The 18,438-nt window shown below is 34.5% G+C and overlaps 1 protein-coding gene across 1 annotated transcript in view; it reads right to left on the bottom strand.

Annotated features, from left to right (window-relative positions):
• Positions 1-18,438, bottom strand: part of LOC148272206 (uncharacterized) — a 33,925-nt gene that overhangs the window by 6,296 nt on the left and 9,191 nt on the right. The window contains exons 8-17 of the mRNA XM_088240368.1: positions 17,687-17,841; positions 15,192-15,307; positions 14,118-14,272; positions 12,944-13,139; positions 10,052-10,197; positions 6,128-6,309; positions 4,108-4,241; positions 3,271-3,407; positions 748-895; positions 9-113 (exon numbers count right to left, since the gene is read on the bottom strand). Coding sequence (XP_088096494.1) covers positions 9-113; positions 748-895; positions 3,271-3,407; positions 4,108-4,241; positions 6,128-6,309; positions 10,052-10,197; positions 12,944-13,139; positions 14,118-14,272; positions 15,192-15,307; positions 17,687-17,841 — 1,474 coding nt within the window. The remainder of the gene's footprint in view (positions 1-8; positions 114-747; positions 896-3,270; positions 3,408-4,107; positions 4,242-6,127; positions 6,310-10,051; positions 10,198-12,943; positions 13,140-14,117; positions 14,273-15,191; positions 15,308-17,686; positions 17,842-18,438) is intronic.

The raw sequence follows: 18,438 nt of genomic DNA, 5'->3' as shown, positions 1-18,438 counted from the left end.
TAACTTACAGCAGAGTATAATTCTTTGAGCCATTGAACTAACTCCTCCCCTGTCCACTCCAACGGATTTTTCGTAGCTGACATCACCAACTGACCAGGGTCAGATTCCAAAACCTGAAAAATAGAAAAAATATTGTCCAAAAATCATAAATAACTGCCAAAATGTTAATAAAACTGGGGTAAACTGGTAGTTAAACCTCGAACATCTGATCTGTGAGTCCACAGCAATACCACGAGACTACGACCCGATTTCTATTTCAATTTTAATAGTAACAATACTTTAAGTATGTCCAAACCTTTGTAGACGAAGAAATATAAAACTTTTTGAGAAATAAACACGGAAATTATGGGGATTATGTTATTCATTCATGTTTTTGTATACTGTTTTAATGAACGAATTTTAAGATCCATAAGACGCACTTCATTACTCTGGAAATTCAACCAAAAATTATGGGGCGTCTTATGGTCCAAAAGACTTTTTTTTTATATTGATAGATAAATTTTAGGGTGTGTCTTATCGTCCGCAAAATTCGGCATACACCTACAAACAAACGGTAACGCCGTTTCCCTGTAGGGGTAGACAAAAGGTAGAACGCCACATCACTCTGTCTTTGTTACAAACCTCACAGAAGTGAGTTTGAAGGCAAGTGTCTTTAAATGTGAATTTAAAAAAGAGAAATTCACTTCTAAGTGAATTTCTCTTTTTTAATTTACGTTTTATTTTAATCAATAAATATGTTTTACTCACAAGGTGTCGTGGAAGTCGCCATAGACAAAGTTGACCAGAGAGACACCCGGTCGCTAAAAAGGCCCCTTTAGGTGCAAAACAGCACGCTGCTACCAAAGAAGAATGTTCCAACACATAAAGACATTGGCCGGCGTATACAGACCAAATCCTGCAAAAAAAGTCACATTTTAAACCATTTTATACAGAAGTTCCAAAACTCGACGAATTCCCTTCGAGAGCTGATATGCCAGTTCATAACTGACCAGAATATCTACATATGACTTCAAGAAAGAGATGAAATATAATCAAAAATAAACGGGAATTTCTAATATGATTTTTTTTAACCACGTATTCTTAGAACATTTTAACAGAGAGATCCTCGACCCAGATATAGAAATTTAATGCAGAATTGAGACGGCAAGAGCTGCTTTTAATAAAGTAAAATCCCTCTTCTACAATGCTAATCTCAACTTGAAAATAAGGCAGAGATTGGTAAAATGTTGTGTGTGGTCTATATTGTTGTATGGCTGCAAAACTTTGGCTCTGAAGGTGAACAGGCTAGAGGTTTTTAAGATGTGGTTGCATCGCAGAATGCTTAAGATATCTTGGACAGACCTGATAAGGAACTCAGAAGTCTTAAGTCGAGCTAGAACGAACAGAGAACTCTTAACCACCATAAAAGTTCGTAAAATTTCGTATCTGGGTCATATAATGCGTGGAGGAAAGTACCACTTGCTTCATTTAATTTTGAAAGGCAAGATTGAGGGTCATGGAGGAGCTAAAAGAAAACAGAAACATTTCCTGGTGGCGAAATATACGAGACTAAACTGGCTTCAGGACTGTGGAGCAAATTTTCCGGGCAGCACAGGATAGAGACTTTTGCCAGAGTGATTGACAACGTTAGAGATCCTGACAGAGAATTAAGAGAAAAAGAAAAATAACCACGTTGACAACACTGTTTTTGACATTCTGGCAAAGTTTGATGGTGATTAAATGCTCAGTATTCTTTCAGCGTCTGTTTGAGTGAGTCGAAAAATTGCTGTGTGGTGATTTTTCCAATGGATAAAAAATTGAGATAACGGGCGTGCCTCAAATTTTGTGTTGTTAATGAAATTTCGTATGCCAAATTATTGAAAATATTGAATAAAACCTTTGGAGAATCGTGTTTGTCGAAACACGGGCATACAAATGGTGTAAGAGATTTAAAAACGTTTGTAAATGCTTAGATGATGATAAACATACTGTACGTCCAGCAACGTCAAGTACCGAAGAAATCGTAGAATCGGCAAAGCAAATCGTGTTGAAAAATCAATGTGTACCAATCTGAGAGCTTGCTGTGTTATTGAGCATCTCATCATTGAGATGTTTTGGGTATGAAACGCGTCACCCAAAAACAAAACAAAAAATGTAGAAGGACAATTCGTGGATTTTACACCACGACAAAACGCCGTCCGGTGGTGATTGTTTCGGAGTTTTTGGCCAAAAATTCAACTTATATATCAGCCAAGCGCCGTATTCTCCATACCAGGCGCTAGATTGCTATGAAGAGGAACGCGCTTTGAGACGATTGATGCCATAAAAGAGAATTTGCTGCGAGAGCTAAAGGCCATACCTTTGCAGGCCTATGAAAAATGCAAGGACAATTGGATTAAGCGTTGGCATCAAGGTGTTGTCGCAAATGGCGAGTATTTTACAGGAGATAGTTAAAAAAAAAATATTATTTTTGCCGAATTCTTGTTTATTTTTTATCACACTGGTATTTAATAATAATAATGGTTTGTTAACAAAATTTTTTAAAGAATTATCTACTACATACATACGTTTCTTTCTTTGGATTATAGCTAGTCTACCTAACTAGGTACAACCTGTTTTAAGGCAGACATTTTTATCCAAAAATAAACAACAACAACACCTACTAGTTCATTTATTATAAAGTTAAACTATTAATCCGGGTCATGGTTTTGCAATGTTCGAGTAACATATTCAATATTTTGGGGCCCAAAAATCTCAAATTTCTTTGCCCAAATTCAGAGTTTGTAGTAGACCCCATGACCCATCCTTTAGTTTGACTTCTGGTAGAGTGGGAGTGTTCCTTTTGGGATTTGGTATAATAATTTCTAATTATAATTTCTTTATTTTGAAACGTGATAGAGTCGTATCTGTTGTTTCATACGATGAGTCTCGCTAACATTCAGTTAAAATAATCACATCAAAGTTTGTATTGAGATTATGCAGAAGTACAGTAGATTCATCAAAGTTATTGTTAGCGTTTCTAATATTTTGGCACAGTGTAAAAGTTGAGAGTTCGTCAAAATGTACAGGGAATTCACTGATATAAAAAATATTTCAAATAAGTTAAACTATTTAATCTGCAGAAAATCTGAAATACCTCATGTTAACACCTAATACAAATATTTCCTAACGTTTATTAAGACAATCCGAATTCCGAATCTGAAGTTTTCTTTTTCGGGTTTTTTAAAGAATTCAAGCTTTGTTTCACACACAAAACACCTTCGCTCGAATACAGAATAAAAAGTATTTTACCTAGCCTGCTTGTCGGTAGACGTGGTGCAGAGAAGATCAGCCCTGTTGGTTGGGAACCGGACGTTGGTAACACTGCTTCCATGTCCAGCTAAGATTCTCCATTCCTGGCAGCTTTTTCCAGGGCCAATATTTCCTGACTGCAAGACCAAAGATATTTAAATTTATGTATTTTTCAACTTATTTGAGAGCTTAGAACGCGAATTAGATTTTTCTTCATATTTTTAATTTTTACTCTCCTTAAAATAATTTTTATTTTTTGCCACTTTTGCTTAAAATGTTTTTTTTCGTAGGTCTTTTTCAGCATACAATACAAAATTTTAAGATATAGATTACACAAACATCACTGTCAGATTTAAAATTTACACTAAAAATGCATGATGTAATTTAGTTAGACATTATAATAATAAATATGTACATCTCCCTTCACCTCCTTATCTTCTCTTCAAGCATCCTCGTCTTAATCCCGTCCAATTAACAATAACTTACTGTTTTTAAAAAATATTTTAAAAATTCTTTGATTATTGAAAAATATTTACGAGTACATGAAAACAACATTTTTATATGTATAACCTTATGTGTATTTATTTAATATGTAATATATTTTCTTTACTAACTTTGTATACTTTGTGGAAATCTGTTATTAGTTCTGAGTTTATACACTATATCTGTTGGTTTACTATAAATATGTGTGTAAAACTGTTGATTTCCCAAATAAAATATTTAAAAAAAATAATGATTAAACATGTAATATATTTGGTCACATTTTGTTATAGGGGGTTTACCGTACTTGCATGTAAAAAAGTCTTTAAAGCGTTTCTGAAATACAGATTTTCTTACCTTTGGTATTAAAATTTTCCAAATCTTGGCGAGGCAATCATTTCCACACGTGGCCAGAAGATGACACGTAGTGTCTTCTGCTACCTGGACTGGCATTTCTTCGACTGATGGAGCAAAATCCATTCCTTGGATCCCTTGAATTATCGAGAACACTAAATAGAATTCGTATAAAAAATGTTGTGTTTAATCATTCCACATCTTCCTCGATTTCTGCATTCATTAACATTCACATCTAAATTTATTGCAACAGAGAGGGAAAACATTTCTGAGAAGGGAAAATGGGAGTCCTAGGCATTTACAGGGCTTATGACCTGTCATTGGCTGGTTTAAGTGGCCACTTTGCTCACTGTGTAACAATTACCATTCTACCCATGTTTGTGCAGTGTACTTATAAAATGCATGTCGTGTTGGTTTTATATGTTGTGCAACAACTATGGTGAAGGTGTATAGTGGGTTTTGCATGTTGGTTTAATTGGTGTCCTGACGAAGAGACAGGCACGTCTCGAAACCGGCAGACATAGAAAAGTCGGTAAGTGGTTATGTAAAAGAGGTAAACCACGAACTGATAAGCGTTAGCGAAGGTATATAGGAGTGTTAGGACTATGAAGTACATTGAACAGAAGAGAGAGGGAGTGATAGTCTCTCTGCTGTCTGATTTTGAGCCATTTCAGTTGTCTACGATAATCAGAAATGTGGTCATATTTCCTAAGACCAAAAATGTACCTTATGCATGTATTCTGAAGTCGTTCAAGTTTATCGAGTTGCTCACAGCTTAAATCAGTCATGGAAACATCAGCGTAATCTAGAATGGGTAGTAGTAATGCATCTTATGCTTGCATTTTATTACCCATGTCATGTAAATCTCAATTTCAGGAAGAAGGAGTCTATGCATTTACGGAGCTTATGACCTGTTGAAATACCAGTCTACGCACCATGTATAATTCCCCATTCTGCCTAATGTTTGAGATTTCCACACCTCCATAATTTTCAAATTAGTCAAAACCGACGTGCTTTATGAGCGACATTTGTTGCTTTTTTAGTGAAGTTTTTTTTTCAATAATATCAACTCTAGAATTGATTGATTATGTCTGTCCTTTACTCGCGCGTAGGAATTTGAGCCTTATCATCGTGGTATTCGACGCTTAATCAGGGTCATTTTCGTATATTAAAATTAGGCGAATCGCTATTCTAGTAATTTAATCCCAGTAAGCCAAAATTGAGTGCAGTAAACTAAAACTGTAATAACAGATATTTAAATAAATGTTCAAATGAAAACAGGTAGGACTTCAAATGAACATTTTTAAAGATTTTTTTATTGTATTTTTTTTTAATATTTGTTTTCTTTTATTTGGGAAACATACAGTACAGTTACAAAGTTTTATACTCAACACAGTTAGACTTAACTCATTTGAGTGCACCCATTAGGACCAGTGAAGTTTCCATATTATAAAGTAATTATATGTAAGGTTATTAATTAAAGTACAAAAAAGAGAAGGAAAATAAACATAAATAGAAGTGTTATAAAAATTTTAATTAAAGTAAAAAAATGAAGAAAATTTGTAAAAATAATTAAAAGTTAAGAATTAAAATAAAGAATGAAAAACATGCTCAGATGTAAAAATAAAATAAAATAATAATAACATTTTTTTAAAAAGGAAAAACATAAATATACACATACATATTTTAAGGGATTCAAAGAAACTATTAGACGAATCTTTAAAGAATCTTTAATTAAGAAAATAAATTTAAGTCAATTTAAAAACATCTTCGTCTTTACGCGGTGATAACCGACTGTTGTCTGCTATTATTATTTATTCACGCAAGAGGTCTTGGGTTCGATTCCCAGCAGGGTAAAAATATTTTTTTACGTAGTTTTATTCTGAAATATTTCGTTTTCCTTGGACTGGCACATGAAGCGTAAAATTGATCACCTTCTCCCTATAACAGATGATCGGACTACGCTGCTACGCTGCTGAATACCACTGAATGCTGATAGGGGTTTGAGGATGATGGTTTTTACCTAAATCATGGGCGCAGTCCTCTACAATCACAGGGTTATTATTGATGGAATTCTCAGAAAATGTTCCAAGAGCTGGCGCAGCATACAGCCTGAAGTCTCCATTGTGGGACCCTGATGAGGCTAACCTTCCATCGGGAGACCAAGCGCAACAGGTTGTGGCTCCAGAATGTTCTCCGTATACCCTGGAGAGAAGACAAATGCATAATCATCACATACAAATAATATAATCACTAGATCCTCAACACATAGACAACTTAAACAAATACAAACTAATACCACTTTTGGACAAAGGGATTTTGAGGATTATTCAATTTAAAGCTGTAACCTACTTCCACTGACTATTAAAACAATTAGTAACGAGAAAATGTTCAAAAAGGCTATAAAAAATAGATAGTGGAGCTAGGTACGAGTAGAAGTAAAATGGATTGTCTCTGCTCCTCAAATGTATAGCTTATGATATGTTTTCGTTCTTTCATTGTACGTTTTGTAATATAAATAATAAAGATGTACCATAAATTAATTATACATATAAATACGTAGTGTTTAAAACTGTCTAAACATCTTGTTAATTTATCTCTGTTTATTAAGTAAGTCTTCTTTGTTTATTCTCAAATGTAAAAATATTTTTAAAAAGTATATTGTTAAGTGTCCTCGGCACGGGTAATCACCCCAGTGAGGTAACATTATTTTTATTATTAATTATAGTTTATAATGGAAAAAAATATGAATAAATAAATGAATATTATTTATATTGAAAACATTAACTTATGGTCAAACTTTTTACTTACTGTTATTGATCATTTGTACGTAAACACCTTACTGACTTTTTTACCGTCTCTTCGTCAGGACATTAATTAAACTAACATGCAAAATATAAAACCAACGTGCTGATTATGCTAGCATACCTTCCTCCACTTCCTCTTTCTTTACTAAGTCTCCTACACCACCAAACATTTTTACAAATTATAATTAGTGCATGGTAGTCTTACCTATAATAAGCATGTGGTTTCAAATCAGCACGTTGGTTTTATTTTTATGCAACAACTATCGTGAAAAATACTGGAATTTGCATGTTAGTTTATTTGGTGTCCTGACGAAGAGACGAGTACGTCTCGAAACCAGTAGACATAGAATAGTCGGTTATTGGTTACATACAAAAATTTAATAAATTTAATGTAATTATATTATTTCATTTAGAGATATTTGCAACAGAGATATATATTTTTTGGCTGGCTGGAAGCAGCCAACCAAAAACTGATTGGTCAAAAGAAGAGAATTATTCAAAATTTTGTACTAAAAAAACATATAAATATCAAAAGATATGTTAAAATAAAATATTTTAAAGAAAACCTTATTAATTAAAAATAGCAGCTGTATATATAAGCATTAATAAAAAAATTAAAACGTACATTATGTTATGCGTATTTAGTGATGAGGAAATGAGGGATCAGATAAAGTTTGGAAGGAGAGAAAATGAGGAACCATGGAAAGAAAAAGGGACAAAAAAAAACATTTGAGAAGAGGAGAAGTAAAAACTTAAGGAGTTCAGGATTCTGGGGATATATAATAATTTTTATTAATATCACTACAGAGATGAGGTAGAATTTTTTTCAAATTCAGGATTATGGATATTCGAGCGTTTACAGGGCTTATGACCTGTCATTGGTTGGGTTAAGTGGCCACTTTACGTACTACAACATTCCCCATTCCGCTTATTAGCGAATATCGACATAGGTAACATTTTTGATTTTTGTATATATGTTATTAAAATGAGAAACCATTCACAAGCGTGTTGGAGCGCCATCTATGTATTGATATTGAAGTTAAGTATTTTTAATTAGCATATTACTTTATTTTATGTATTTAAGACTCTTCCGGGTTACAAAATACACGTACCAAAAATAATGTTATTTATAATAATGTTTCAGGCGTTTCTTGAAGGGGGCTAGAGAAGGTGCATTTTCTATATAAAGAGGTAGCTCATTCCAACGTCTAGAAGCTTGAACGGAAAAGGAATAGCTGAAACACGATGTGCTATGTCGAGGAATGAAAAGCGTTCTCTCCTGAGAAGAGCGAAGCAAAAGCTTATGATCAGAAAGGTAAATGAAATTCTCAGCAAGATATTTTGGAGCGCAAGGGTTGTGAAGAATATTACAAAGAAGTGAGAGAGATTGAAAGTTTATGCGCTGGTAAAAATTGAGCCACTTGAGTTTGGAGTGAAAGGGGGATACATGGCCATACTTTTTGAGATTGAAAATAAAGCTGATGCATTGATTCTGCAAACGCTCCAGACGATCTATGAGTTCGGTATCGGCGTCAAGATAGCAAATATTAGCTTAGCACAGAGAAGACAATATAACAGATTTAGACCAAATTTTTTTGGTGGTCGGAAGATTCTGCAGTCTTTTCAGTGAATGGAGGATGCGACAAAACTTCCTTCCAACCTCAGTAATCTGTTCTTGCCACGTTAAATGAAGTATTGCACAGTTGGCTTATGCACTATAAAATTTTATCAAATATTCCTTGTTAACCTTTTCTATATTGCTATTACTATGACAGACACGCGCGCATATATATATATATATATAGTTGGATAATTTATATAGCGACATTTTTGTGAAAATCACCTCAAGGGGGCTGTACAATTAATAAATATCCCAGTACGTCTTGCAGCTACAGAGCGCATGGACGGTTGGGATTCTAGTTCCTCGTTTTCAATTAAGATCAATAAAAAATTACAACAGATAGGAGCTAGATTACAGGACGTCTTGCAGCTACAGAGCGCATAGACAGTTAGAAAATTAGCTCCCATTTACACATTTTAAAAATTGACAAATTTAGTGTATTAATGATACTAAAAAAAATAAAAAAATGATATGAATAATAAAAAGGAGTAAGAATACAACACGTCTTGCAGCTACTAAGCGCATAGACGATTGGAATTCTAGACCCCATTTATAAAATTTAGGTATTTTTAAGTTGGTATTTATATTTTTTTTTTATCAAACAAAGAAAACATAGATAAACTAACTGTATTACAAAATAAAGCCTTTAGAATCATTTTGAAAAAAAACAGATATACGAGGGTAAAGTCGATGGTAAATGAAATGAAATTATTAACATATAAACAAAGAATATTTTACAATACAATGATATTTGTTCATAAAATTATAAACTCTAATAAAAAAACAGAATTTTGGAAAAAAATTGATCGGAACCAGCATGAACACAATCACAATACTAGAGAAAAGAACAAAATTAGACTTCCATTTAGAAAAAAGGCAAAGTCACAAAATTCAATTTTATTTAAAGCAATTAAAAAGTATTACGAAATGGAAAAAAATATTTATGAAGAAAAAAACATATCAAAATTTAAAATAATGGTCAAGACATATGTGATAAACAATTTATAAATTAAATATATTTGCAATGTTATTATTAGAACACACATAACAATATGTATGATATGTGTGCCCTATTTTAAGATTTAAATAAAAAAATAAAAAAAGCTAGATGACCAATCATCGTGCAGCTACAAAGCGCATGGACGAGTGGAATTCTAGCAAAGTTAGAATGATATCAATAAATTTATAAAAAATAGACCATAGTAGTAAGTTTGTCAAGTGTTCATGCCAAGAACTAAGCAATAAAAAACTAAATAAATAAAGCACTGTATCAACTCCATGGTTAACAAAGGGAGATGGATGTCCGAAGAGAATCTTTTGTAGGCAGTAGGTAGATATCGTCACCATGTGGTCCACTAGGCTGCTGGAGAATTTCCGGAAACGCACGTGTGTAGACGTTTTAGTCTGTATTATTTCGTTTTATAATGAATATGAAATTCCCGCGCATGTCTATTATTAAAATATTACTGCAATATATTTAATAATGTGTCTGTTTAAATAAATTTAGATACTTAATTACATCATCGGGGCAGCGCCCAGAGGATCCGTGCACCAAACCGCTGCCGTTCCATCATCATAGGCTGCCAGAAGAAGCTTGTCTGAAACTCTGATGCAGCGGACACCGGCCAATTGATGAGAAAGCAATGATGCAAATGGGCGAGAATCCTTAAAAAAAGATGCAAAAACCGCCCAGTTTTTTAATTAGAAGTCTAAAAACGACAATTGAATATAAAACACTGTTGCGAAATATCAATTTCATATTAATATGTTACAACAGAGATGAAGAACATTTAAGAGAAGGTAATATAGAAGTCTAGGCATCTACAGGGCTTATGACTGGTTTAAGTGGCAACTTTACACACTGTGTAACATTCACCATTCTGCCCATATTTGGAGTTCTATATTCCTTCAATTCTTTCATCTGTTGATGTTTGTGAAGTGAAAGAGCTGAAACCTTTATTTATGCGGGTGAGATTCATCTAATTGAATTATTTCACCTACATACTAGGCAACGCCTGAAAATGTTATTTCAACTGTTGTACACACTGCGTAACATTCACCATTCTGCCAATGTTTGAACATCCACATTTCCTCAACTCTTCCATCTGTTGACTTTAGTGAAGTGAAGATGGAAGAGTTGAGGAAATGTGGATGTTCAAACATGGGGAGAATGGTGAATGTTACGCAGTGTGTAAAGTGGCCACTTAAACCAGCCAATGACAGGTCATAAGCCCTGTAAATGACTTCCACATTTCCTTCTCAAAAATGTTTTACCTCTCTGTTGAAATAAACTTAAATATGAACAACTCCCTAGGGAGGAAATCCAACCAGTCTGCAAGCATTTGAAAATACTCAAACATTGTTGAATAAATTAAAAATCATAAATACACCGGTAATCCTAAATGCGCGCACCCCCGCTCACTGCCAATAACCGACTGAATCATTTTCACACAAACGCCGGCCACAGAACAGCGTCTCTGTCTTCCTTGTTATAAGTTCTATCTTCGTGCTCTCTCGTTTACAGATTTATAGATATATTGGCGTCATATTAATTCTTATAAGGATAAATATTTTTGTATCAAAATGTGTCATGTATTCACTGAGGAACATCTTGGACATTGGCACTCTCAGAACTGGGTATTTTGCTCTTTTCCAGTCAGTGGCAACCTCTGGTATAATGGGCTGGGGAGGTTGCACTCCGTCTATCATGAACCCCCTAATAAACGTACAAAAATTAATACTAAGAGTGATGCTGCGTTGTCCATCTACTTTTCCATCTCAGACATTGTTCCTATTCATGAAGATACTGGAGATAAGACAATTTTTTTAAAGAGTCATTGACACATTTCTGGTCACATGCGGCTACAAGAGTAGATCCCAGCAGAATGCTCGTACGAGGTTTTCCAAAAATTTAATTTCAAAAACACATACTCCGTTTTCTCAGAAGGATTCCTCTTTTGTGGTCCCAAGAGTGTTCAATGTCCCGGATGAACATATTGAGTTCTCCAAAATGAAAGGGAAGAGACCATTGCAGGAGACTGCGGCGAGTTATTGCATAGATTTATATACTATTAAGCGTGTTGTCCAGATGTCCTTTGAAGTACATGTATGTTTATCTAATAATATTTAATGATTATGATAAAATTATAAATAAACTTGTCAATGAAACTTCTTGGTTAAGTTTTACTTTTTATTATTTTGACCAACGAGTGCTTTCGCCTAAATAGGCATCTTCAAGACTGGTGAATTGTTTACAACATTTACAGTTTTTATACTATTCTTAACATATTTTGGAGATAAGATCAAATAAGTATTTTAATAGGCGACAGAAACATAAATATTTACAACTAGTTTGCTAAACAGTTCATTTTTGAAAGTTTTTGGACCGAAATTGGGATTAAGCTTTTATTAGTTAAAGGTGGGAAAAGAACATATGGCGAAATACAAGTGTCTCATTCACCAGTCTTGAAGATGCCTACTTAGGCGAAAGCGCTCGTTGGTCAAAATAATAAAAAGTAAAACTAAGCCAAGAAGTTATAATTTTATCATAATCATTAACTATGGAGTTTTATCAAGAAATATAAAAAAAAACATCATTATTATTAATAATATTTAATTTTTATTTTTGCAACTATTCAATAATATACATTAGGGTGGATGATATTTTATTTTTCAGAATTTTGAAACGAAAGGTGTCTAAAAAGTAGTCTTTTGGATTACTTGGTATGCAAAAAATATCAACAAAAAAAATTTATATAACTTTTGGGCCTCAACCAGAGCTCGTAGTTTTAAAAAAAGTCAATTTTTTGCGCTAAACCAGCTGTCATTTCGTATTTAAGTAAGAAAATCAGTTCAATAAAATTTTATGATATGCATTAAACTTTATTAAATAAGCGTCTAAGGGCGTGAGTTGCACTTTGTTTTGTAATAAATGGGTAGCATTGTTTTAATGAGTCATTGTTTTCGTCAATATTAGCTAGGCGTTCAACGGAATCAGTTCCGCGGAGTGTAAACTTTTTGTATTTCGGTAGTTTTAAAACGTATTCGAATTTGTAATGTGATTGAGTTATGTCTTTACTATCAAAAAAAATATTTTATCAATATAGATAATTAACAAAATATTCAGACAGTTATAAACTTCAAACCTCGGTTGAGGGCCAAAAGTAGTATGGAATATTTTTTTAAATAATTTTTACGTTTTTTTAATCCAAAATGCAACTTTTTAGACCCCTTTCACTTTGACGTCTAAAAAAATTAAAAAAACTTAATACATCATCGGCTCACTCTACTGTACGTCTTGAAACCGGTTAATATACATACAAAGTCGGTACATGGTTATCTACAATTATTATCACAAAGTTAATGCCTTAAATATTGACAATATTCATAATTGTAATTATTTCTATTGGACTTCAAATAATGAAAAACAGTTTACCTCATTAATATTCCAAAGCATGATGCTTCCATCCAAGGAACCCGAGGCCAGTAGCCCTTCCTCGAGGAAAGTTACTCCGTTGACCTGGTATCTATGACCCTCGAAAAGCGACCTCTCCGCCTCTTGTAAAACCCCTGTCTCGTCCAGACTAAACAGTTTTACTGTTTTATCTCTGATGGAAAAAAACGATGATAAATTATTACAAGAATGAACCTTTCCGAAACTTCGAAGGAGCTGATAAAAGGACACTCGCAAAGTTTTGCTTTTGACCTAATAAAGTTCAGCCTCATCAGGGGTGGTATCCTGAACCACTCTTGTGGCACGAGAAACCAGTTTTTCTCGTGTGTTTTGTAGGAAGAACTGCTCTCTCGTGCCACGAGAGTGGTTCAGGATACCACCTCAGGGCACTGCAGATTAAACGAACACCTTGCTGAACACTGAACCTTTTAGAAACTTCTAGATGTAGGTTCTGCAGTGCAGATGGAGAAACGCCTATACACATTCTATGTGAATGTGATGCTTTACATGATTAAAGGAGCCTCATACTCAGGGGACCACTGGTTAGGCCTGAAGATGTAAAAGAGCCCGCCGTCTACTTAATGGCTCAATACTTTACAGATTTGGGTTTGGAAGTGGAGATTTAGCAAAATGACAACTCCTGCTTTTTAAACAGTAGACAGGCAGGCTTGGGCTTGGATGGCGGGAACTATTAACGGGGATCCGTCACAATAGATCTTCACAGGTTGTAGTGATGTCAGGAACTTGTATTGCACTGACCCCCATCTCCAAGAATATGAATGGGATCACAAGATTTATTATATCTCAGCTGGTTCATGTGATTGCTCTGTGTCCAGTGAAATAGGACAAGAACCTTAGATAAAAAAAATCGGCTCGATGGCCGATCTCAAGTGAAAATCTTGAATAAGAAAATCGAGTGTAGATCAGGCCGACTCATTGTGTTGTTGCTGATGCTTTCGTCTACTTTTTTCGAAATCCAGGGTTCCAGTCTTGGCAGGGTGGTCGCGAAACATTGATTTTTAAGGTTGTTTGAACTGCGATACTCGTTTCTGGCCTGGCATCTAAAGAGTAAGACTGATCACCTTCATGTTTCTTGAGTCATATATTTATTTTTATTATGTTTAATAATTACCCGCTGGCTGTAGCAAGGAGCCCATCTTTGTAAAATTCCAGGCTATTAATGGCAGCGCTGTGGACATTATTAAACGATTGTAGCAGAGCCACTTCGTTATCACTATTATCCCCTTTAAATAGAACTATGTCATCTTCCTGTATCATAGATATTCCCTGAAATTAAATACATTCCAATAAAGGTTTCTCAATCTGTATTAAAATATCTTTAAATTCTTCGAATCTGTGCCATGACTGATCATCACAAAGTACGCAATGAAAAACAGTGGCGACCCCGAAGTGATACTATCGGAATATAAACGGGTGCTAGAGTGATCTCGATTTAATATGTATTGGATTGAAGATCTTTATTATCTGGAAGGTTGCGATTATTTAATCAATCGTTTGTATTATTAAATGATACGCGATTAATATAACTTACATGAGAATTATTTTCACTGAATTTACAAATGGCTAGAATGATTTTACAATCGAGAGCTTTAGAGACTAAGAGGCCATGAGAGACAAAGAATTTTGATGAATACGCATTTGAACATTGTTTTCTGTCACTCTCTTGCAAGTGCCTTTAAAATACTGTGCGAAGAAGACAACTGTATGTCGGACTAAGGTCTTGTGTTCCCGATTTCCACACCTCAAAACTGAATCATTTTTCTTATCTTTCAAGAAAGTATCAGAATAAAGTTATCTTTAGTACCTTTTGCATTTTTAAAAATATTTATTGCATACCGTACGTCTGAAAACTGGACGCACTTAAGGGTTTTTAGATGGTCTTAGCTCCTATAAAAAATATTTATCAAATAAAAAACAATAAAGACACGCGAGATGTAATTATCTTAGTATGTACAAAAAAATCACTGCTCTAGTGCTATGATGCAGGGAAAAAATACGCGAATACGTTTGTATAAAGAATTATCAGACCGCGTTGCCTCTTAAATGCCACGTGTTATTTCAGAGGCTGTCGGCGAGGAAAAGAGAAATGCAGCGTTCTCTGTTGTCGGTATCGCGTATTGTGTGATTTTCAAGCATGGCACAAATTCGTCAGTTGCCCTTTTTACGAATCTGAGCCTTACTATACCTTTAAATCCCCACAGCCAAAATGACTCAAAAGGCTACAAGGCTTAACCAGTTCTGAGTCGAGACTCAAGCAACCTCCTGTCATGTCCCAAATCCTAACTGTCTTGTCATTTGATCCTAAAATCATGTAAATACTTTGAAAAAATGGAAAATACCGGATACGAATAATATAACAATTTCAGATTTGGCGTTTTTGTATAAGATCCAAGAAAGACAATTCGAGATCTTGGGTTACTTTTTGATAACAAACTTAAATTCAACCATCACATTGACCACATTTCAAAGAAAGCGTCCGAAATTTGTAGATTTATTTTACGAATATCTGAGCCATTCAAAAGCCTGAATATTGCAATTACATTGTACAAATCATTAGTTCGTAGTTTGCTTGAATTAATTTCTACAATCATCATCATCAGTGGCGGCGCTACAGCCCGTTGTGGGCCCTGGCCTCCTCCAGAATCTGTCTCCATTCGTCCCTGCACCCTGCGGCTCTTCTTCAGTTCGTCAGGCCAATCGCTCTTATGTCACTTTCCACATTATTCGGCCATCTTCATTTTGGTCTGCCTCTGCTTCGTCTGCCTTGCGGAGTGGTATAAATAATATTTTTTGGGGTGCGGTTATCATTCATTCTGTGCACATGGCCATTGTAATCTTCTTATTTTGATGAATTGGGCAATGTTGGGTCCGCCATACAGTGCCTCTAATTCATTATTAAGCCGTCTCCTCCACACTCCGTTTTGGTTGACAGCACCAAATATTTTCCTTAATATTTTTCTTTCGAATACTAATACCATATTTTCATCACTTTTGGTCATAACCCAGCATTCGGCACCATACGTAATGACCGGTCTGAGGAGAGGTTTGTAAATAATGGTCTTAGTTTTTCTACTGAGCTATTTCTATAATATGGTCTCCGAATTATAATATTCATATAACGCGATTGAATCGGTGCAACGTAAATTTTTAAAATCGTTAATATTTAGAATCGGATCAAATACTTTCATAATCAACTATTCTAAACGTCTAGAGTACTTTCATATCTTTAGTTTAGAATTCAGAAGGATTTTGGCTGGTTTGATATTCTTGCACATATTAATATCTAACTGTTTTGATGCCAATGATATCCTTTCTCAGATAAACCTTAATGTACCTCGCCGTAACTTGCGTACCAATCCTGTCTTTGCTGTAGGAAATTATAAAACTAACATCGGATTCTTTTCCCCTCTGCCAAGGATCCTCAGAACAGTGAATGAAATCTCACTAAACGGTACTGTCGATGTGTTCCTACAGCAAAGACAGGCATTTAAGAAGCAAGCGGTGTTGTCTCTCTTGACTCGCGATGTCACACTTGCCATTTCCGCCTATATTATGCTAAATACATACCTTTTGTTAATTATGCACTTTGCTTATTTAAGTAGATTTTAAGAATGTTTAGATTAAGTATTACTCATTAACGCCAATCTATTAGGGCTTACTTTAAGCCTGTTTGTTAGCTTAAAAAAAGTTTTAAAAAAAAAAAATTAAAAAAAAGGTATGATATGTTAGAAAATAAAGTTTCTAAGTATATACGATTCAAATTCTAGGCGTTTCTTAAAATATATCAGAAAAAAAGATTTTTTTCGAGTGGTACTCGATTCCAGAGCCTGGCAGCTTCTATTCTTCGGACTAGTTCAGAGTAGCGATATGAAATCATAGAATTTGTGCATAGAATCATAGAATGTGCACACGCATATCAACCATACGCACTCATTTGGTGCGCACAACAGAAAAAAAATCGATCTAGCATAAAAAATATTTTTTAATTTGTAATTTTGAATTCTCGCGAAAACGGTTATTGCATTGGCCACGCCCCTAATACACCAAGATTCATGTTTATTTTCAGCATTGTTCCTGACCGTTCATACATTTTTAGAACATCATCACGAATCTTGTCGTCACGACTATAACATGTCGCGTTTTTCTAGTGATATGTTTTTTGTAATTTCTTTTTTAAAGCTAGATATAAAAACATTACTCCATAATATCCATATTGATTTTGAAAATACAATTAATTATTTTAAATCCATTTCATATATTTTTATCAGTATTCGTAGTATGTGATATTTCCCTATTATGCACTAAAAAAATATTATATTCGCCGCTACCTGGCGGGTGTTTTACTAACTAAAATTGTGTTGTGTGAAGTTAGTTTCAGTGTGCGGTTTACACATTGTGGTACCTAGCGACCCGCCTATCAGGAGTTTTAGGAACTAAAATCTTGTTGCATGAAGTTAGCTTCAGGGCGTTGTCAACTAGAAATGTATGCGTCAAAAGACATTACACAAAAGCAGTGTAATTCTGACCATATAAAATGTTATATATAGAAGTTATATGCGCCAGATAACTTCCACAACTCGAGGTTTTAATGTAACCTTGCTTTCTCAGATACGAGGCGACCACCAATGCACAATATAATGGCGCGACTATTGGAGTGTTCAGATTACATAAATGATTTACCTGAACACAGCATATCACCATTGGCAGAAAAGCAGATGCAGTTAACATATCTGTTGTGAGCATCTAAAGTTAGAAGACACTTGCCCTCGTGGTTCCAAATCTTCACCGTTTTATCCAAAGAGGAACTGCAGATCAGTTCTCCACTGTTATTAAATCTATAAAAATTTATTGTCCAAATGAAAAAACCATCATTTATCCGCACCAGTGCAGTTAAATCAAAATAAAGCTTCTGTAATTGCATCTGGAAATAACTAAAAGAAGCCAAAAGAGATCGGAGTTAAACAGGGATGCTCGCTGTCACCAGTACTCTTTAATGGATATATGCAGTGCGCGATAAATGAAATAGAGGAAAAATGTTAAAATACACGAACAAAATACAGACATGATAAGGTTTGCTGATTACATCGCTCTGATTGTTAAAAGTGAATAAGAACTCACAGAAGCTATGACATTCTGGTAGAATGTACTTGATGATAAATATAATATGACAACAAACAGGTGGAAAACTAAAGTGATGACTGCGCAACTCTGAAAACCACGAAATAGTTTGTGTACCTTGGAAGCAGGACCACTTGGGATGGTAGAACAAAAAGAGAAGCCGACTGCTGCATACGAGTACATCAAGCAAGGCTTGCGTTGAACAAAAAAATCCAGTCAAACAACATAAATCTAAAACTACGAAAGCAACTCGCCAAGAAATGTGTATGAAGCATATTGATGTACGGTTTTGAGACATGGTGCCTTACCGAAAG

The sequence above is a fragment of the Micrasema longulum genome, unplaced genomic scaffold (genome assembly GCF_059751315.1).
Source record: "Micrasema longulum isolate JH-2025_06_02 unplaced genomic scaffold, ASM5975131v1 h1tg002438l, whole genome shotgun sequence".
In the NCBI taxonomy this organism is placed as follows: domain Eukaryota; kingdom Metazoa; phylum Arthropoda; class Insecta; order Trichoptera; family Brachycentridae; genus Micrasema; species Micrasema longulum.
This window is presented reverse-complemented; position numbering and strand designations above follow the sequence as displayed.